Raw genomic sequence first — 22,393 nt, 5'->3', positions numbered from 1 at the left:
ATCCGAGCATGATGCTATCACAGGCGTACATGTTCTGGCAGGCTGAGTTCTCACGCTAGCCCGGCTGCACTCCCATCCCGGCCGGGAAGCAGGCTAACGCTGCCCGCAGGTGATGAGGGCAGGAAGGGGTCTCTTCGGGTGCACCCCTGCACAGAGGCTTGTCATAGCAGAATGCGGCTCAGTGCGGCGTCTAGACTCGCCAAACCCAGGAGTAGACAGGTGCTATTCCCTGTGTTGTGTTTCTGACTTTCCCATCCCCACTGCACATGGGGACCGAGAGGAGGAATTCTAGAGTTAAAACTAGGAAGCGAAACAGAAAGAACCACAAATGTCATCCAAGGAAACAGGAATCAACAGACGTCCCTATGGCCGTCCTCAAGGACTCAAAGTCCACCCTGGTGTATTTATATTATAAATTCATAACCAACATCAATTTTTTTTAAAGCTGATAACCAACATCAGTTTAAACACCTGGTTATTTGGAGTCACACTCGGTTGTCTCTTTTGGAATTACAGGTTTAAGATCAAGAAGTTAATATGTAGGATAGAACTAGACATTATCATATTAACTGAAGTTAGAGATAGACAAATATATGATATCAGTTATATGTGGAATCTAAAAAAAATGATACAAATGAACTTATTTACAAAACAGAAAGAGACTCACAGACATAGAAAACAAACTATGGTTACCAAAGGGGGAAGGGGAGGAGGGATAAATTAGGAGTTTGGGATTAACATATACACACTACATATATAAAATAGATAAACAATGACCTACTGTATACACAGGGAACTCTCTTCAATAACTTGTAATAACCTATAATGGAAAAGAATCTGAAAAAGAATACATATACATATATATGTATAACCTAATCACTTTGCTGTACACCTGAAACTAACACAGCATTGTAAATTAGCTATACTTCAATTAAAAACACTTTTTTAAAGGAAGTTAATATGTAATTAAATCATATCATTTCATTTACCTTCCTAACTGAAACTAAGGCGGGTATCAGAGTTTATGGTCTACAGATGTTGAGTTTAAAGAAATATTTCAGAACTGCTCAAAGAGAGGTTCTCGTGGCCCCGCCACCGGAGAATGATTCTTCCCGTGAACTTAAATCTAACCCACAACTAAGGACAACACTACCTGTCATATTTCCTGACTGGGAACCAGTACTTCAGAGTAGCTCAGGCAACTCCCTCACGTGCCCGATCACAGGGTACTGAAACAATATTGGCTTCTGATTCTGGGTATAATTTTGAAAGACATCCACGTAAGACAATGTGAGAACTGAATTCAAATTTAAAAGAAACGAGTCCTAAAACAGGCCACCTCAAATTTACTAACTTTATTTTCCAAAACTACACTTAAATGTTGAATCCCATGTGATCATATATTAGAAAACCAGAAAATTCAGAAGCTCTAGAGTCTAGTACCACCACCCACTCACCTGCCCAACCCAGAAACCTGGATTTCATCCTTGACCCTCCCTGATGATACCATTAATCATCAAGTCAGTAATCATCAAGCTTCGGCTTTCAAATTTTTTCCTGAACCCATCCACGCTTCTCCATTTTCACTCCCAGTAGCCCACGCCACGCCACCATCTCTGCCCTGCCTTTTTCCTCCTGCATCTTTCTTCTTCTAGCCAGATTTCCCCAAAACCCACTTTTCACAAAGAAGCTAAAATGAATTTTTGTTTTGTTTTGTTTTTCGGAATTTGTTAAAGAAGCATAAACCTAATGGATTCACATCTCTGTTTAAAAACCTTCCAGTAATTTCCCATTGTCCTTGAGATGAAGGTAGAAATCCATGCCCAGGCCCACAAGACCCACCTCTGCACCCCGCACCCCTCTTCCACCCACCCTGTAGCAGTGGTTCTCTCCCCATCAGTGCACCTGGGTCCCCTGGAGGACTTGTCTAAAACACAAATTGTGGGAAGGAGGTAGACTCCAAAGTTTCTGCTTTGGTAAGACTTGAGTGGTGCTCAAGAATTTGCATTTCATATCCATACAATGGAATGTTACATGGCCATCTCAATGAATGAGGTACTGATACAGGCCACAATATGCAGGAACCTTGAAAACATTATGCCAGAGTGAAAGAAGCTAGTCTTAAAGGATCATGTGTTGTATAATTCCATTTACGTAAAATGTCCAGAGACAAGGCCCATCTATAGAAAATAGATTAGTGGTTTTCGAGGGCTGGGGTGAGGAAGATGGGGGCACTGGAGTATGGCTAAGGGAAGTGGGATTGGCACCTGAGGTCCCAAATTCATGTAATCTCACACCTCTCCTTTCCCTACACTTATGTCCTCACCACAGTGACGAACTCTTGCTTCCCTTGCCTTGAAATGCCCTCTTGACTTCTTAACATTTAAGTCCCACTCCTTCTACAAAGCTCAACTTAGGGCCCACCTCTCACCCAGTACCACCCTAGTCCAGAATCTTCTCCACTTACGTCCTCTGAACTTCTACCCATATCCCTCTCGTGTCTAAGAGCCACTGAGTCTTGTCAAGTCAAGTAATTTTCAGTTCTGCAGGGCTGGGAACATATGCTATTCTTCTCTGAATTTCAAGTATCTTGTACACGGCCTCAGCAAATGATGACATGGGCACGGAAACAATGGACGTGAAATTGCCGACACCCATGTCAACGATCTGGAAATGAGTCATCTGCCCTACAACTATTCAATGACCTGGCAACCGACACTTTTGACAAAATGATAGAACAGAGACACAGAGAGGTTAGTTAGGTAATTTACCCTGTAGTTGGGACTGGAATCCAGATCTCCTAACAAGAAGCCCAACGTCTGCTTCCCTCTTCTGCCAAATGATTTATGTTTAGGAGTTGGGAAACCAAGAATCCTTGTCCCAGAATATCACCCCCAAATGAAAATTCAAAGCTAAGCTCCATACATTATGCCCAGCGATTAGATTAAGGATATTAGCAAGGCAGCAGTTAATATTTAAAAATTAAGCATTCCAGGAAACACACAATGCATCAAGAGTCAGAGATGCAAAAACAGAAGGGAGGAAAAAATCCCACAAACATTTCAGATATTGAAATGGTCAGATATGGAATATAAAATAAGTATGTTCAGGATGTTCAAAGAAAGAAAAGAAAGGTAATTAAAAAATAAGTGGTAGGTGGACTTTGAGCAAACTAAAGTTCTTCAAAGCTTCTAGAAGACATGAGTAAAGGACCATGGCCACAAGCTAACCAATCAGCCTCCACGCCCCACACCAGTGCCATCCAGGAGTCCAAATAGGAATCCAAATTACAAACAGAGAGGCACAGACCCACCACGCCCCTATAAAAACAGTGCCAAGGGCACAGACCTGTTTCCACTCACAGCAAATGCAAATGAACCAAAAGCACTCTCCTTTATTTCTTTAAGGGACAGCTTTAAGCACTGCCAAATAATCACAAAAGTTACTTTGTGCCAAAGACATTAAAGTGTTTACAAATCCCAAGAGGGGAGGACACCCACCATTGGAGCACAAGGGCTCAAATGTACAAATTAAAGTTTCAAATGGGCAATTATCCATTCAAAATCTCAGTCCAAGGGCAAGCCACTAGAAAGGGTTTCTAAATGGGAATAATCAGACGACTGAAGATTAAATCCAGAGAACAGGCCAAATGACAAACACACCCTCCTAAAGGTCACTCTCATCTCAGAAATATCCACTCCCTACTCCAAGGTCCATTCTGCTCCACGAGGAGGCTTTGCGGGCATTCAGTCATTTTGTCCTGAAAACAGTTACTGAGCACCAGGCCTAAGATGCGTCAGGTTCACTGTGCGATTGCAGAAATCAGTCTAACTTCGTGGTTCACGTGGGTCATACCTAACTTATCTTATCCCCCACTGTGCCCCTCAAGTCTGCTCACAGCCTCATTGCTCCTCAAAGCAGCAGGGGTCGAGGACCACTTTGCTCTTGTTACTGCAGTCTGCACGTTGCCATACTTCCAAGTGCCAATGTTTTAGTATTCTGATACTTTCAAAAAATGAACTTCTAGACAAAGGAAATCACAAAGACCTACAAAGTAGACGCTTAAAGTTTTCATGATTGTAGTCAAAAAACCATAAAGTTATTCTGTAAACTTGCTAGAGAAGTTTCTAAATGTTTACCCTCAATCTCAGTACTTCTATCAGTAACAAGGGTGGGTCCATAGATCTTACTTTGAGGAGCCCTGCTCCAGGATGGACTGATAAAGAAATTGACTGGGTCTTTACATAATGGCTCCTCTCAACTAAATCATTTCCGTGTTGTCCGCACTTCCTATCCAAGTTCTGTTTATTCTTCAAGGCTCAGCTGCAAACCCACACTGCACTCAGCTCTGCCTACGCAGTGTTTCTCAGGTGGGGCAATTTTGCCCCCCCCCCCGAAACATCTGTCAATGTCTGCAGACATTTTTGGTGGTCACAGTTGGGGGTTACACCTAGTATCTAGTGAGCCAGGGATGCTGCTAAACATCCTATGACGGACAGGACAGCACCCCAAAATGTCAATAATGCTGACGCTGAGAAACCCTTACACCAACCACCACCCTCCCTAATGGTCTCCTTACGAACCCGTTATGCCCCACGGTCATCAGCAATCTAGCATTTAATGACACAGAGCCCGCACTGTTTATAACAAAATGTGTGTCTGTACCTCTTTTCCCAACTTAACTATAAATTCCTCTGGAGGATGAAGATCATGTGCATCTCACATCTGCACCTCCCCCAGGACTCAGTAGGGTAGCTCTGGGGAGCTGCTCGCCACGTACCTGTTAGCTGATCTGTCTCTTTTCCCACCTGCTTGACGCAATATAAATGGCTCTAACTAATTTCTCCATCAACTCATGCATTAAACTACTTTTACTCTGCATTTTGAAAAAAAAAACAAAAACAAACTTGTATTACTTAGTGACAGGAAGCCATAAAAAAAAAAATGAGCAAAAGCCTGAAATGAAAGATGTGAGTGGTTTGATGTTATTGTTTTTACATTCCCCGTCAAGATTACATGTTTACTTCCTTCAAGGAAAAAGTCAGCCAAGTATAAAATATGAACCTAGAATGCCACTATTTTGCCAGACTATCGATGAAAATTACATACAACTGTTCTTACACACGCTTCCTGCTAATTAGAGGATACTTTGCAGAAAAAGCTGCTCTAGCAAAACTTGCTATGATAGTCAAAATCTGCTGCAGTGAGGAGGAAATCCTGCTGAGGATGGCACTTTGCACAGGCAAGAATGACAGGGCTGCAGCCCAAAGCCATGCCTCTATCAGGGGCCGGAGGTGCTGCCCTGCAGCAGGGTGTTTGGAGTATGTTCCTCCCATGTCTCCATCAGTCCATCCACAGAGATCCCGAGAGATGATCTCCAAACTACGTCTATTTACATTTGACAAAAAATATGGGGACAGTGATCATTTTCACAATTACATTTTATGGGGGATCATATAATGAGTTCCTGTTTCCACAGTGGGCGCACACTGATGCCTCAGAGAAAGTCTGGACCTTCCCACCTGAATCTTATGGACCCGCCCCATCAATTTTCTCCTCCCTCTGTGGGCTACTGAGCCAGGCTGGACGTTCTGTTTCAGTCCTACACAACTGCCAGGAGGAGCTTTCAAAGCTTGCTGGAATCTCCGCAGACATCTCACCCTTCCCACGTGACCCTCAGTCCTGCAACCCAGGCAAGATAAAGTCTGTCTTGAAGAGTGCCTACAAATTCAAGTGTCTCCACCTCAAACTCCTGTCTATCTTCAGCCATGTAAATTCTGCATTCTGTCTTGACTCAAAACAGTAAGTGGAGAAAGTAACAAATGAGAATTAGGGACAGAGCACAGAGAGGCAGCACAACGAAAACGCAGAGTCTCTCAAAGGTCAAGGAGCCATGGGTCACTCAACAGGTTTTACAAGACCTCATGGAGACCTTGAGATGTTACAGACACTGCCCGAGGAACCAGGGGAACACAGGTGACCAAACAAAGCCTCTCATTTGATGCAGTGTATAGTCACTGGGGGAAGGGGGTGGGAAATTGGGCTTGTCACCAGGTAACTTCTGTATGAAACTGGCAGTGACACAGAAGTGCCTGCAGGGTCTGTCAGGGAAGGAAAAAGGCAGGTGCTTTGTAGGGAAGAAACACGGGAAGGGCTATCATGCTAGTGATGTGTAAGCAACGGACAGAAGCACGGCATCAGATATGTAAAGAGAAGGAACATAAACAGCTGCTAAGATGATGAGGAACAAGAGTCTACAGCTATTAAATCAGAAGCTAGAGAGGAAGGCAGATGGACGGCGAAAGAAGACTGCAACTGGGGAACAGACTCAAGAGCCAGGAAGTTACTTTCTCCTGGGATTGGAGAATGAGGTTTTCCGTATAAGTGAAACCCAACCCTTTAAGCACAAATTTATTGTTATCTTATTTCAAGCTCCTTTTAGTTTAGAAATCTTTCTAGAAGGCACCACATGTGTTCCTGCATTGTTAGTGGAGTACCTCAAACCAAGATATGCAAACCTGATTGAAGCTGTTCTGGACCAAGAATCACGACGATGACCCATTTTAAGGTCCTTTGATGTAGTGTGCTGACATTCTCAGGGTCCACTTAGGTGTCACAGCCTGCTGGGTTACTTTATGCCAAACAGAGCCCAAAGCTGTGCTTCTGGAATTCTCCATTTCTGCCTTCCAAAGGCAGCTGTCCCCTCTCAGGGCTTCCCGTGGTGACCCGCCTCCTTGCTCTGGACGCCCCCTTTCCCCTCACTCCCTCTGTCCTAGCAAAGACTCCTGCATCATTCACAGGACAGCCTCCTGCCCCACAGAATGCAGAACAGCCAATTGCCTCTCAGAGGTTTCTCTGCTGCCTTCCAAATGAAGGTTCTAGAATTCTGCTATCTGGCTAAGAGAAGTAATACTATAATAAAATTATCTCTAATAAGGTAGATTCTTCATGCCACTTATTTAAAAAGCAGTGAAATAAATCATGTCCCTCGAGGGCTTGAGGTTGTGCATTCAGACTTTCATCTACATAATCCACTCTAGTCGTGCCCTGGCATGGTCACCCACTCTGGATTAGCTTTTATTTTTGCTGTGGAAGCTACCAAAACAGTATTTCTTTTTCATGTGTTCAATAAATACAACATGCCAAGTTCTCAAATAGGAAACTCAGGGGGAATAAAAAGATGAACAGACCCGTCCTTGACCTCAACAAACTTAGAACTTGTAGTTCAAAGCACTTGGGTACAAAATAATTGTAACCAAGGCTGTAATGTGTTGAGGCCCCAGGAGAGCAGTTCCATGGGCTGGAGGGCAAAGGAGGGAGGGAGAAAGGGGCCTGGGGACGGCTTCACTGGGAAATGTTACTGGCATGGGCTTCAAAGGAAGGCGGGGACTCTGACTAGTCCCAGTGCAAAGTGAGCAAAGTCAAGGCAAAGAAAACAGCAGGAGAAGAGGCATGGGAGTGGTGGAGGGTATAGCTCAGTGGTAGAACACGTGCTTAGTGTGCATGAGGTCCTGGGGTCAATCCCCAGTCCCTCCATAAAAAGTAAATAAATAACTAGAAATTGACACAACAATGTAAACTGACTATACTTCAATAAAAAAAAGTAAATTTTTAAATAAAAATAAATAAAAACCTAATTGCCCGCCCCCCAAACAAGACAAAAAAAGAAAAAAGAGAAAGAAGAAAAGAAAAGGCATGGAAGGCAGGGGTTTAAAAAAAAAAACAAAAACCTGGTGTATTTACACAGAAGTCCAAAGGACAGTGAGAGAAAATGCTGCAAAGGTAGGTCAGAATCGGATCCCAGAGGACTTACCCAAGATGCCAGGCCAAAAAAGTTAGGCCCCAAAGACAGAAGCTCTCAGAGACCAATGAGGTTTTTCTCTGCATTCTGAACCTAACACAGACTTACTCTTGTTGAAAGGCTGATGCTTTTTCCCCCTCCTTTAATGGAAAGGGATTTCAAAAAGGTGAATTATTAATCATCTCATCTCCGCTCATTATCTCTTAGAACCAAGCTCGCTATTAAAATATCCCTGTGGAGCTAACCACAGGGCACCCACGTGTCACACTCCCTCACGCCACAGGAAGTGCCCACCAATGGAAAAGCGCCAGCTAGTCTAGAACAAAGGGCAGCCCGCACGGGCAAATCAAATTCATTTCTTTGACCAAAAAAAAAAAGAAAAAAAGAACAGGAAAGGTGACTTCTGTTCCAGTTCACAAGCCCATACAATATATTTTGGGGAAAAAAAAGTCAATTTTCCATGGGAGGCGTTTATTTAAGCAGCATTTTCTAGAATCTTAAAAACAGCCACCCTCCCAATTCAAGAGATGCTATCATTCTGTCTAGCTCTGAATATGACTTTCTTTGCCTTCATCCAAATAAATACACCTGCCCTGGAGACTTACCTAAGGGACAGATCATTCTAGCATAATATTCCCTATGGCTCTGTTTTCTGTGCTCATCTTTTCTCCTCAATCAGATTCTTAGCTATTTGAGGGGAAAGGATCATGCCAGATAATCATGCCACGTCTTGAATGTGGCTAAACACTGAGCGATAGAAGGTACTCATATAAATGGGAATCGATTAACTCAATTAATTTTCAAAATATATCCCCTCAAGACTCAATTCTGTCATACTGGCTTATGTGCGGAATAAAAGAAAACATTAAAAATTGAGAGCTAGATCTCTAAAAGAAAAAAAGATCTAAACCAGTTCTCAAGAGGCAACAGCAATTATCAGTCATTAGGGAAGTACAAACCAAAACCATACTGAGACACCACTACACACCCATTGAAATGGCTAGAATCAGAACCACAGACATTAACAAGTGTTGGTGAGGATGTGGAGAAATTGGAAACCTCGTACATTGCTGATGGGAATGAAAAATAGAAAACTGCTCTGGAAAACAGTCTGGCAGTTCCTCACAAGCTATTGCTGTATGAACCATGAATTCCTCTCCTAGGAATATAGCCAAGAAAACTAAAAACACATTTATGCAAAGACTCCAACACAACCATTCACAGCAGCATTGTTCATAATAGCCAAAAAATGGGAGCAATCCAAATATCCATTAGCTGATGAATAAATAAACAAATTGTGGTATATTCATCTAATGGAATATTATTCAGCCACAGAAAGAAACAAAGTGCTGATACAGTCTACTGGACTTTGAGAACATGTGCTAAGTGAAAGAAGCCAGATACAGAAGGTCACATCCTGTACAAGTCCATTTATATGAAATGTCCAGAATTGGCAAATCCACGGAGACAGAAAGTAGACCCGTGGTTGCCAGTGGCTGGGGGAGAAGGGAATGGAGAGTAACTGCTAATGGACACGAGGTTTCTTTTGGGAGGATGATGAAAGGAATTAGTGGTGACGGTTGTGCAACACAATGAATATACTAAAAAACCACTGAAATGAACTTTTAACGGGGGAAAATCACAGTATGTGAATTATCTGAGCTACAAAACAACAATAACATACTGAGAAGCCTGAAGCCCCAAGAAGCCAAGTTTCCTGTCCAAAGACACAAAGTTGATTAAACGGCATTACCAGAACCAGACTCCAAGTCTCCCGATTCCCAACACACTGCTCCAGAAGGATCAGGACAAGCAGTGTAGACGGGAACTAGTCATTTAACAGCTCACACCTCAGCAGAAGAGAAGGATGAACTATATGATCTCTTCAGTTCCTTCCAGTTTTACCACATTCCAAGTCTTACACTGTGAGCATTTCCTCTCTGCTACTATAGATGAGAGCAAGGGTTCTCAGTCGGGCAGTGGGGGGGGGGGTGTCCCTCTAGGGGACATTTGAGAACGTCTAGGGATATTTTTGGTTGTCACAACTGGGAGGTAGAGAGCAGGCATGCTGCTCTATGTCTGCCATGCATAGGACAAGCCCCACGACAAAGAACTACTCAGCCCAAGATGCCAATAGCAGTGCTGCTGATACGCCCTGGCTGAGGGTATGATCAACTTCATTTTTAACCTTTACAAAGAAGTTCTGTCCTAGAGTATGATGACCTCAAGCAGCAGTTCTGAGATTACAGAGTGACTGGGAGGCTGGCACAGCAAAGATGGGAAATAGACACTTTTTACCTCCCATAATAATTAGCTTCCACAAGGAGCCAAATATTCAAATACCCATAGAAGTCTGGCAGTTAACACAAAGAGATGAAGCCAACAAACACGTAATGACCACTTAGGGCTATTACTTCCTTCTTCCCACAAAAAAAAATTTCTCTGGCTCCTACTCCTCATGAAACATATATAACCCTCTTGATATGGTCTCAATATGACCCCCTTTTGATAGACATAGCTGCAGAGAAAGACTTTCTATTATAAGAAGAAGAAGAGCATGAGCTCAGGGACAAATGGTTCAGAGTTGGGAAGACGTGGGAGTGGTGGGGGGCTGTGGCTACCCCAGGGGTACATGACCCAATGAAGGGGCCACTACTCGTCAGCTTCAGTGGATCCTCACCATAATGGAGTGAGGCACTGGGGTCAAGAGATCTTCAGATGTCTCAAGAAGAGAGGGAAATCCAGATTCTGTGTGTGGGTGAGAAAGACATCTCCCAGGATTTAAAATCTTTGCTCACATGAAAAGCTGTTCAATATTGCTAATTATTAGAGAAATGCAAATCAAAACTACAATGAGGTACCACCTCACATTGGTCAGAATGGCCATCATTAAAAAAGTCTACAAATGGTAAGCGCTGGAGAGGGTGTGGAAAAAAAAGAACCCTCCTACATTGTTGGTGGGAATGTAAATTGGTGCAGCCACTATAGAAGACAATATGGAAGTTCCTTAAAAAACTAAAAATAAACTTACCATATGATCTAGCAATCCCACTCCTGGGCATATATCAGAGAAAACTCTAATTTGAAAAGATACATGCAACCCAATGTTCATAGCAGCACTATATACAATTGCCAAGACATGGAAACAACCTAAATGCCTACCGACAGATGACTGGATAAGAAAGATGTGGAATATTACTCAGCCATAAAAAAGAATAAAATACTGCCATTTGCAGCAACATGGACGGACCTAGTGATGATCATACTAAGTGAAGGAAATCAGAAAGAGAAAGACAAATATCATACGATATCACTTATATATGGTATCTAAGAAAATGACATTCATATGTGGAATCTAAAAAAAAAAGACAAGAAATTACTTATGAAACAGAACAGATTCACATAGAAAGCAAATTTATGGTTACCAAAGGAGCAGTGGGTGGAGGGATAAATTAGGAGTTTGGGATCTGCAGATAAAAACTACTATATATAAAATAGATAAACAACAAGGTGGTCCTATTATACAGCACAGGAAATGATATTCAATATCTTGTAATAACCTGTAATGAAAAAGAATATGAAAAAGAATATATATAAATGTTTAACTGAATCACTATGCTGTACACCAGAAACTAACACAACATTGTAAACTGACTATGCGTCAATAAAAATTAAAAAAATTTAATAGTTCATTTATTTAAAGGTGAAAATTCACAAAAGACTGGAGGATTATTGCTGACTTAATTTAAATGAAACTCATAATATTATTGATGGCTGCCATCTCATTAAGCTCCAACAACTCTACAAATGGGGATACTGAGATCCGGAGGAGTAAAAAGACTTGCTAAGCTACCCTGCCAGTTAGGGTCCCAGAGCCATAATTCGAACCCAGGTCTTCCTACTCCTAAAATCTACATTCCCTCCACTTCCAGGGGTACCATGCCAAGTTACTTTAAGAATACAAATTACAAATGCAAAGCCCCGTGAATGGTAGTTATTATTATGAAATATTAGCCTGCATTTCAACACATACTCCTTACAGCTTTTATCAGTCTCTACAGAAGCAAAGCCATCATTTTCACAGGACCTGAGGACACTGCACCTAAAATGATCTGCTCAACAGCTGAGTAAGGACCCCTGGAACTGCTCTAGGGGTCCAGACCCTTTCCCCTTTCTTTAGCTTGAGCTCACACACTGTTATCCTAGCCAGCTTTCTGGGTCGGCACACCAGGTTCTCACTGGTCTCCACTCAGGGGCTCATTCTGGTGGGCAACATTGGGTAATGAAAAAAGAACCAGACGCAAAAATCAGAAGACAAGGGTTTGAATCCGGTTGCATCAAGCTGAATGATCCTAGGCATGTTACTTCATCACTCTGTGCCTCAATATTTTCATCTGTAAAATGGATATAATAAATTGCCGTCTGCAAGGATTAAACAACATGCAGAAAAAAATCCTCCCACATTGCTGGGCACAGGTAAACACTCATTGTTCACCTGCCGTTTCAGCGCTCCCAGGCTCAGTGCGGTAGGCAGGCTTAACCTAGAATCCACCTATCGTGGTATTTTTCTCCCTCTCCTGTGTCCACCACCTTTTTCCACAAAGCCCCCTTATCTCTGTTACCACCATCCACTGTCCATCTGCCAGATTTGAAAGCACCCTACATATATCGACAAGCATCAAGATTCAATGATCAGTTTCACAGTCAGGATAATCACTGTCTTTTCCGGGAAGTACCACTCATCTTCATTAAACATAGAAATCGTGACCTTTCTCCACTGCCACCTCCCACCCCAATATTTGAGGTGAGATGTTTGCAGAGGATATTATCCATCAATTCAATCCATTGTCTCATATTTCTCTTCCCTCTTACTCACAGACTGAAAATATTCTATATTCAGTTACACAAATTTGAAAGACAGAGTTCAACTACACAGAGCCTAAGACAGGGCTGGCAAACATGTGGATAAGCCCTGGTCCTCCCTCTTCTGGAGACAGGGTAGACATCAACAATCAATCACACTGTGTGTTTTCCAGCTGATCCCAAAACAGGCTCCCAAACTCCTCTCCCAGCTCTCCAGGCAGCCATCATCCATCAGACAGAGCTGCCATTTGGGATGAAATCTACTTGCCAAGTTTAGGAAGCCTTAAATCAGACCGGGACTCTAAAACCATGTACTATGTAGAGCAAAGAGCAGTGCCCACTTGCACTGTAGTAAGCACTTTGTAGGCAGTGAATAAATACGGTTTTGTGACTTGTGCACAACATGCTGTGTTATATAATGTGTTCAAAAATTACAGAAGAACTCTAATTAAGTGGTTTGTTTGGCGGGAACAACCTCAAATTGGAATGTTCTTATTAATTCAAGTTTCAGTTGAAAACTCTGTACTTAAATTTACTAAAAACTCTCCAAAAATAATAGCATGCACTCTTGGTTTAGTATTATGTACTGTACGTAATATTTTGATTAATGAACTTGCACGATCCAGGGTTATAATTTTTCATGTTTTTATTACTGCTATTACTACTACTGCTGCTGCTAATGATGATATAATAGAAATACTAACTAACACGCACTGAGTACTTCCTGTGAACCTGGTACTCCACTAAATATCTTATGTGGAAGACTTCATTCCTTCAATGCTCACAGCGATCTTACACAGAAGGTACCAGTCCTGTCCCACTCTTACAAATGAAGAGGCTGAGGCTACTTGCCTAAAGCCATATCCTTCACCAATGGCAGACAAGGATTTGGACCAAGCCTCCTTTAACCATGAGGCTGCACCAGGGCAGTCAATGGGCTACACTGTGCTCTTTCCATCTGATGACAGAAAACCCATAGATGAGGCAGAAGTAGCTGTTTGGGTTGAATATAAACTGATTCTAGAATTAAAAAATCAGCAGATACTCAACCCAAAGACCAACTTTGACTAGTATGTACTTTATCATAAAAGGATAAAGCAACTCAAACCTCCTGTCAACTGGGGATCCAGGCTTTGGGAAATGGCTAATTCCCATTCAAAGGAACTGTCTCTAATGAATGTAATTACTAAAACAGAGAACCTGGAAGCTTTAATCTACATGGGAATGTCGTGAATGAAGACCATACTCCCAACTTCCTGTGCAACCCACAGGTGGAAAACTAACTCAAAAGCTATGCTGGCCGTGTTGCTTTGGGTTTTTTGTTTTGTTTTGAATATTGGATGGGTACAGAGCAGTGGCTGCTGCCTTTAACTATACGTATTTGCATTTACCAAATACCACTGAGCTGACTTCTCAAGCAAGTCACCTAACTGGGTCTCTCTTACTCTGAGCCCTTCCACACCCAAAGCCACTAAAACCAAGGTGACAAAAAGCTACTTCCAAATCTGAGTTCTCTATCACTGGTTGGAAATGGAAAAATGCATCCTGGAGTGGCAGAGCACTCGGCCCGCAGTCACAGCCAACGTCCCATTTCCGGCTTTGAGAACTCCGAGATAATTTGGCAGAGAGCCCACAAAGGTCCCACAACAAGGCGGACACGCCCTGATGGACACCACGCCCCACTCTTCCACTTTCAGGGGTCAGTGTCAGGAAACCCCCTCGGCGGTTTTGCCAGCCCCAAAGAACCACGTCCCCTCAGGAATAAATAAGCTGTCAATGGTAACAAAAGGTATCAGATCTAGGAGACCAACCGAACTCTTCCAGTCTCCCAGGGGCCGTAGAGCCTCAAAGTACCTGGGATTATAGGTAAGGGGGCGGGGTCTCCCCACCTCTGCTGGAATCTGGTTCAGCTTTCAGTCCTACAGCAAAGCTGTCATGAGTCCATAAGGGAAACATTCAATTAAGAACTTTTCCTAGGTTGATTTCTTTGTTGGAGTTTGGAAAAAAACCAACACACAAGTTATAACAACATTACCTTTAAATGACCACAGGTCAGTTCCTGAGTGACTAGCCCATGCTGGCAGATAAACTCAGAAAAATCCATTAAAAGGACTAAAGGGAAACCACTGCCTTAAACTAGATTGCTCAGTTGCAGATGCTGTTGGTTTCCAACCTCCAACTCTCCAACCCCTCCTGCCCCTCCTCTCCCAGCCCCCCGAACCACCAAGCAAAAACTTGGCAGTGGCAAGTACTCATCACTGTTGGTCTAAAAGCACCAAACAGAAGGGTTCAATGACATGTTGTTCAGCTCCAACTAGAGAGAGGACCCCAAAAGACAAATGGACATAATCAGAAGTGGAAAATCTTCCTCACATGCTAATAAGCATTTGCCATTCCAGAAAAAAAATAAAATTTTCACTAGGTTTCTAATTGGAAAAGCTAAGATCCCTTTTCACAAAATGGACAAACAGAATAATACAAAATTAATCACAGAAAAATAATGAACACAGGAATATGATTTATATCAGAACTTAGGTTTCTAGCTAACTGTGGCTAAAATAACACCCATTAAAACAGTTCCTACTGAAAGATTGATGAAACCTGAAAGGGTCTCCTGAGTTTACAGTTTGGAGGGTAAATTTTGAAAAAATTAACATTTAGCAGCTGAATGAATTATTTCTTGATCCTATTTTTTCAAATCTGCATTAAAATAGTGTTTTAAACTTTCATATATAAAGATCAGGAAGTCATGCTAATTTTTACATTAGAAGTGAAACATTTATTAAGAATCTAGACTTTTTCTATTCTGTCACGCATTTCTAACTTTACTGAAAAAAAAAACGCAATTCACTTCAGAACTTTTTATAAACTAAACATGAAAAAAATTTGAAGAAATATTCTTTAGAGTTAGGATCTCACATTGCTTCCTGCAGAACTGTTGGGGTTTTTCCGCAATCACTGTTTTCTGTTTTTGATCAAAAAATTGGAAAACACAGAAAAAAGACTCAATTAGTCTTACATTCCTGCAATGTGGAAACCACCTCATACTTTCATAAATAGTTGTCAAAATTTAGTTTCCTCAAATAGAATGCAATATTTATTTAAAGTGTCCTAATGCAAACAGATTTTTTTTAAGTCCCTAATTTCGTAAAGGAGTCCATGCCCTTGATTATATTTACTATTTACAAGTTTCAAATATCATAGAATGGAAAAAATATCAAATTTGGGAAACATTAAAATGAAGAAGAAAAACTGTAGTCAGGTGTCTTCACTTGAGATATTGATAAATCAGTCTCCCTTTCTAGCAATGGACCTTACTATATATTGACTATATTCCATATAATTCCACATCCAGCTGCTGATTTTAAGATTCAGGAAATTTGCCCACAGTCTTTCTAATGAAAGAGGGGGAATGCCATCAATCAGTCTTTCTATTTCAACTCTCATCTTGCATGCTGTTACGGGTGTAATTATGTCCCTGCAAAAGATGCTTAAGTCCTAACCCCCAGTACCTATGACTATGACTTCTGACTTATTTTGAAAATAGGATCTTTGCAGATGATCGAGTTAAGATGAAGAAGTCATTAGGGTAGGCTCAAGTTTATCTCAACTATGTCCTTACAAAAGGGGGAAATATGGACACAGAGACAGACATACACACAGGGGAATGCCATGTGGACACGAAGACACATCACGGCCCTCCACCTACGTGCTGAGGAGGGCCAGAGATTAACAGCAAAGCATCAGAAGTTAGGAGAGAGGCATGGAACAGAGCTTCCCTCACAGCCCTCAAAAGGAAGCCACTGAGTCAACACCCCAACCTTGACTTTTAGCTTCCAGAACTGTCAGACAGATTTCTATTCTTTAAGCCCCACAATTTTGATACTTTGCTAACGGCAGTCCTAGAAAACCAATACACAAGACTTCTCTGCCTGAAGTTCCCTTACAACTTTGTCCTCGGGGCCCCAACTTATTCCTGCTTCTCCTGATTATTCCTTATACACTCCCCACCACTTCCCTAAATGCCCTCCACGCCCTCCCATTCCAACGCCCTGCAGTGCTGTTCCTTGTTAGGGGTACCACTGGCATTTTTCACAGGGCAGCTCTTATGGGGGACTGTCTAGTACATCAAGCATCCCTGATACTCTCATTCCCCTAAGGGCGTGACAGTGCCCACAGTGGAGAAATTCTGCTCCAGGAGCCTTGAAGCCACCTGTCTGCCAGACTTCAACTGGGGGTCCCACTGTCTACCGCGTATGAACGCATTCAGGTCAGTCAACTTCAGCCTCTCCCTCTATAGAATGGGAATAAACCTTGCCATGCGTGACTCTGAGGATTCAATGAGTTAAAGATCCTGGCAAGCCCAGGCTTACCCTCACTAGCTCCTTCTGGCGTTAGAATCACTTATGAATTAAGGCTCACACCTACCTGGTCACATCCTGACTTTAACTGCCTCAGAACTCCTTTTAGAAGCTCCTGTACACAAGTGAAGCTTCACAAAACATCCTGTGGAGATGGAACTGATCACTGCATGTTTAAAATAGTTCTAAGTCATGCAAAGCCAACCATGGGTATGCCTTTCTACAGCTGCAAAGAGCGAGAGGAGTCTGAGCATAGTTTCTATCTGTTCCCCTCCACCCCTACCCCTATTTGAAAACACAGTTGCAGTCGTGGGCAAAGGTCCATGTTTTCCATCTCTGCTTCCAATTTCTTTGTAACTTTCCCTCCCAGGGACGGCCCCCTCCAACATCCAGGGATGTACAGCTATAGTCTAGCTCATTTCACCTCGTCCCAGGGAAACATCCCCCAATCAGTCCTTCATTCTCCCTGAAGAAATGGCTTGCATCCCACGTCTTTGGGAGATGGAGAGTCAGCACTGATTTGTACCATGAAGGCAGAGTCTGTGTCTGTTCTCCTGAGCATCATACACACCTAGCACCCAACAGAGAGCCTGGTACTTAACAGGTTTTCAATGATTGTTTGATGAGTGTGTGTCAATCAATGTATGAGTGGACGCACGAACAAATACATTCAGGAGTCAGGAGATCTGGCTTCCATTTAAGCCTCAGCTCTGCACCGACTGACATAAATGACCTCAGGGAAGCCACTTAACCTTTATGCTCAAATCTTCTTCTCTGTGAAATGAGGTGGTTGGACTCACTAGCAAATCTCTTTCGGGGTTCGTCCAGCTCTAACAACAGAGCCCAAGAACTTGAACAAAGAGTGGAAAACTTTATTTCCTTTTTGAGAAATTTCAGGCAGGACAAGCAGGAGGGTAAAGGTTTTTTGAAATCACATACCAGGGGTCCCTCCCTGCCAGGCAGCACCCTGTTCCCTGCGGACAGAAGACTCCAGACAGCATACCAGCCACAGGTCCTGAAGACATCTCTCAAGATGCTGAGCACCCTGGAGTTTGTTATTATGGGTTGCTTTCAAGGACTACCTGTCCTCAAAAGAGGTCCACAGGGACTTCTGCCACCTGCCCCTCCCACCTAAGGTCCCTTCCTTTCCAGCCTGAACAAGGTGGGCTCAGGCACTATCTCCCCAGCTCCAAATCCAGTTCAGTCCCTCTCCCTGCCATCTGCCTGAGGCTCCCACATGCATATTTTATGATTTCTGGCACATTTCCTCCTTATCTGACATCCTGCAATGCCTCCCTCTGCTGCCTATATTATTTCTATCTCTGGTAAGAATGTTCCCGAAAGAGGCATGTGTCCTTGGGCTGTACTTTATTACCGGTGGTTTCACCTTTCCTGTCTTATCTCCCTGCCTGCTCCCCACCTGAATTCCTCGAGGATGGAAACCACACCCTCTGCTATCCTCCAATTCCCAGAAGACCAAGGACAGAACTGGGCAAAGAGCAGACCCTTCGAAAACGCTTGTTGAAAGAATAAAATAATGAATGAGTGAAATCACTGATTCTAATGTTTTTCAATTAGGAAGTCATATTAACATATTTCCTGGGTAAAATTACCAAGACCGCCCCTTTTGGGTATAGAACCAGAATAAGTTAAATTTAAAATGGTGCTTCTCTGACTTTGCTATTTTCTTTAGACTGAAATAAAATGTCCTTGAGTACGACATGAATGACAGCAAGATGATGGGCTGCATAAGAAATCTGATTTTTAGGAATCCATAGCATAATAATGGGGCATTACTTTTATTTCCTAGTGACAGCAGGTTGTACCTGGAGCTGGGGAAGAGAAAAGGACAATTATCCCTTAGTGTTAATTATTCCAATACCACTTTTAAGTGTTGAAGCAGGAGAGTTCAGGGAAATTAGAACAAGACGTGAGGATTTTCCCTAAACAGGTGGTTTGTTTAAATCTTTTGTTGATTCAGGCAGAGCATCTTTTTGGAAAATTCCTGGGACTGACTTAGCTGCTTAGTCTAATTCTAGTCACATTCTTTCCTTGCAGTTTAATAAACTTCAGCTAAAACCAAACTGACTCGGGAATCAAATTCTTTGTTCCTCCATGTACTTGCTGGTGACGGTTGGTCATCGAATAGAACAGAGCCAATGGACAACACAACATTGCTGGAGGGGAAACATTGCCACACCGTCATGACAGCGGAACTCGGCATCATGCTGTCAGCCCCAGTGAGCCTCTTCTGCTCAACAGTTGACCTAAATGATCCCATTCCACCTTAGGAGTCATTAATTCTTGCATATGAGCATAATCTTATCATTATCAAAAGTATCTATATGATATAATTGCAGAAGAACATAGGAGATATTACAACGGGTGAGACTCAATGACTAAGGATTGCTTGAGACCTGAAAAGATCAAGTACGTTAAACTAGATAACTAGTGTTTACCAACTGCATGTCTGTGATAACCAGAGTGTCTTCCAGCTCAGATCGATTCATGTCAGAAGACATACCATTGGGCAGGGCAGTGAGGGGACCTGAGACCTCACCAGAGACCTCTCACCACAGGATAAGAATAAATTCACCTTGATACTAATATGTATATTGTTAAAGTGAAGGAAGCTGTTATGAGGATTTATATACATTTACCCAACGAATGAAGTCCAACCATTTTGAAGCTAGAGTGCAATTCTGAGTTATTTATCTCAATCCTTCATTCTCTGGACAAGAAACTCAGGCAGAGATGAGGTACCTCAACCAAGCTCACATCACTCGTCAGAGCCTATCTCAAAACTTGGGTATCTTAAGTCTAGCTTCATGTGCAAAACACCTAACATTAAATTTAAAAATTAAAAAGGCACATAGCAGGCAGACAATAAATATTTGTTAACAGAACTGAGAAAACAGAGATGCGGGGTTCCAAAACTCTCCTGATAAACTACCTACTGACAGGATAGGCCAATTACCTCAAGTTTGACTTTGACTTGTCCAATGTACATAGTGTGGGCTTCTTAATACTATAAAACATCCCTTCTGCAATCAATAAAAGGCTATGGTAACAATTACCGAAATTTGAAAAAAATCTATCCACAAAACAGCACGGGTTTCCTCACACATGAAATATTGCTTCGGTGGAGAAATCTATAAAAGGCAGGTATGACTAAGCAGCCACAAATAACAAGAAACACCAGAACTATCAGGACTCTGCAGACCAGGGCAAGCCTGCAAAGAAAGATAAATTGTAGTTTCCCATCTACTTTTTCTAATGCAAAAGAGGGCCTTTTTTCCTATTAGAAGTTAATTCCTTTAAACAAAAACAAACAAACCTCAGTGTTGTATTGCAAGCAACATTTTATTTCATCCTCCATCTCACCTGTTTCAGAAAGAAATTTGGGAAAAATCTGGTTGAGTTGCTGAGCAGGTAACTGGCCAGACCAAATTTTAAGCCATCAATATTGCGCTTTTTTGTTATATTTGTATATATCTCACCAAAGAGCTTCTTAAATCTATAGTTTAACTCTTAGCTAAGGTAACCAAATCTTAATCACGTAAAATATTGCTACACGTCTTATTCAGTGGGCTATCAAGTATATTACTGAATTTTCCTTAAAGTCTGACATCTAGCTATGTAACTGCTTCTTAAAAAAAAAATTCAAGGATATCGACCAAACAAAACAGCTTAAAATAATTAAAATGGCCACAATTTATATATCCCTAAGGTGAAACTGAGCACATTATTCCATTACAGGGGGAAAAAAACAAACACATCACATTTACATATAGATGTAAAAATATTTATAGCACCCTAGGCAAAAAAAAAAAAAAAAAAAGGACAAAACAAAAAACCCTGGCACTACTGGACAAACCTGGTTTACGTTCTCTTTGCTCAGGTACAAAACTGAAGAAATGCACTTGGCGGCGGGGCAAGGTGGGTGGAGAGCAATTCCCACTTAAACTTGTTCCATTCAGAAGCTAGGGGAGCACACCAAGCAGCCTAACAAGCGCCCGTACAAAACCTAACTGTGCTGAAAGTCCCAAATCGGCAAGAACTGACACCAAGGGAAGTGGGGACCCCCCCCCGGGGACCCCCCTCATGAAGCTCTCGGACCACCCCTCCTCAAATTCCCAAGCCACGGAACTGGCGCTGGGGGCTTCCCGCCGACTCCATTTTCCTGCCGAGCTGTCTCCCCCTCAGGCGGTGCAGAGTGGGCATGTGGGTGAGTCCGGGGTCCCGCACCCACCGCTGCTCCCCGCCCTATTCATTGTTGTCCAAGTGCGATGGATCACCTGCCGGCGCGGGCTCCCGCGGCCGGACGCGCAGCGCGCCGAGACGCACAGGGGCGAGCGTCGCGCGCCTCCCTCAGGACCCGCGCCCGGCGCCCCCGACCCGCGCAGACCCGACCCCGGCCCGCGGCCGGTCCCCTCGCGGTGCTCACCGCCACGAAGCCCGAGGAGGAGGCGATGAACACGCGGATGACCATCGTCTCGCCGCTCCAGGACGGACCGTGTGCTCCCGCGGGCTCGGGGCTGGCGCGGACACGGAGGCAGAACTCGGCTGAGAGCCGCCGCCGCCGGCGCCGCCACCGCGGGGCACAGCACTCGCGTCTGGGAAGATCGCGGGGATCCGGATCCCTTCCGCCGGGTCGGCAGATAAAAGCTCAGCGCCTCCCGGCCGCCGGCCGAGGTAAGGGGGAGTGGGGAGGGGAAGGGCGAGGGCAGGGAGCCGGCCTCGGGGCGTGATGGGAGTTGTAGTCTCTGTCCCTCCCTGGAGTGGCGGGTGAACCGAGCTCCTTCTAGCCGCCTCCTTCCTACGCGTCCATCCCGGACGCGCGCAGGTGCCTGGAGGGCAACCCGAGGCTGGAAAGCAGCTGTGACGGGGGTGGCGAGGATCCTGGCCAGACGAGGAGGGGAATAGAAAGCTAGGCAAAGGGGCTTGGCTCAGAGTCCAAGCTTGGGTTCTGTGTTGTGGTTTACTGGTTTGGAGCATCCCCACCCAGAAACGTCAACAAACACTGTGGTGCTTCGGAGATCAATCGTCTCCGGGCCGCCTGTGACCCCGCGGCTGGCGGGGTGGGGCGGGCCGGGCGCTTGGAAGGTGGCGGCGGTGGCGGCAGTGGCGGCAGTGGCGGCAGTGGGGGCAGTGAGGACCTTGGGGACAATGGGGGCGGTGGGGCTGGGCGCTCCTCTGTTTTCCCAGCGGCTCTGGAGATTACAGAAAGGTGATTCTCTGGGGTAAATGAGAGGGTTTCTTTCTGTGTAGACGCTGAAAATTAGAAGCCCAGGTGAGAGCACAACCGGTATTTTATTTTTCTAGCAAAACTGTAATTGTAGTAGAAAAGAAAATAAATACTAGGAAA

General features: G+C 43.5%; 1 protein-coding gene across 1 annotated transcript in view; it reads right to left on the bottom strand.

Annotated features, from left to right (window-relative positions):
- Positions 1-21,927, bottom strand: part of SH3BGRL2 (SH3 domain binding glutamate rich protein like 2) — a 60,002-nt gene extending 38,075 nt beyond the window's left edge. The window contains exon 1 of the mRNA XM_032484505.1: positions 21,473-21,927. Coding sequence (XP_032340396.1) covers positions 21,473-21,517 — 45 coding nt within the window. The 5' untranslated portion in view covers positions 21,518-21,927. The remainder of the gene's footprint in view (positions 1-21,472) is intronic.
- Positions 21,928-22,393: the final 466 nt, after the last annotated feature.

The sequence above is a fragment of the Camelus ferus genome, chromosome 8, assembly GCF_009834535.1.
Source record: "Camelus ferus isolate YT-003-E chromosome 8, BCGSAC_Cfer_1.0, whole genome shotgun sequence".
Taxonomy (NCBI): Eukaryota; Metazoa; Chordata; class Mammalia; order Artiodactyla; family Camelidae; genus Camelus; species Camelus ferus.
The sequence above is the reverse complement of the archived record's forward strand: the minus strand, read 5'-3'. Positions and strand labels throughout refer to the sequence as shown.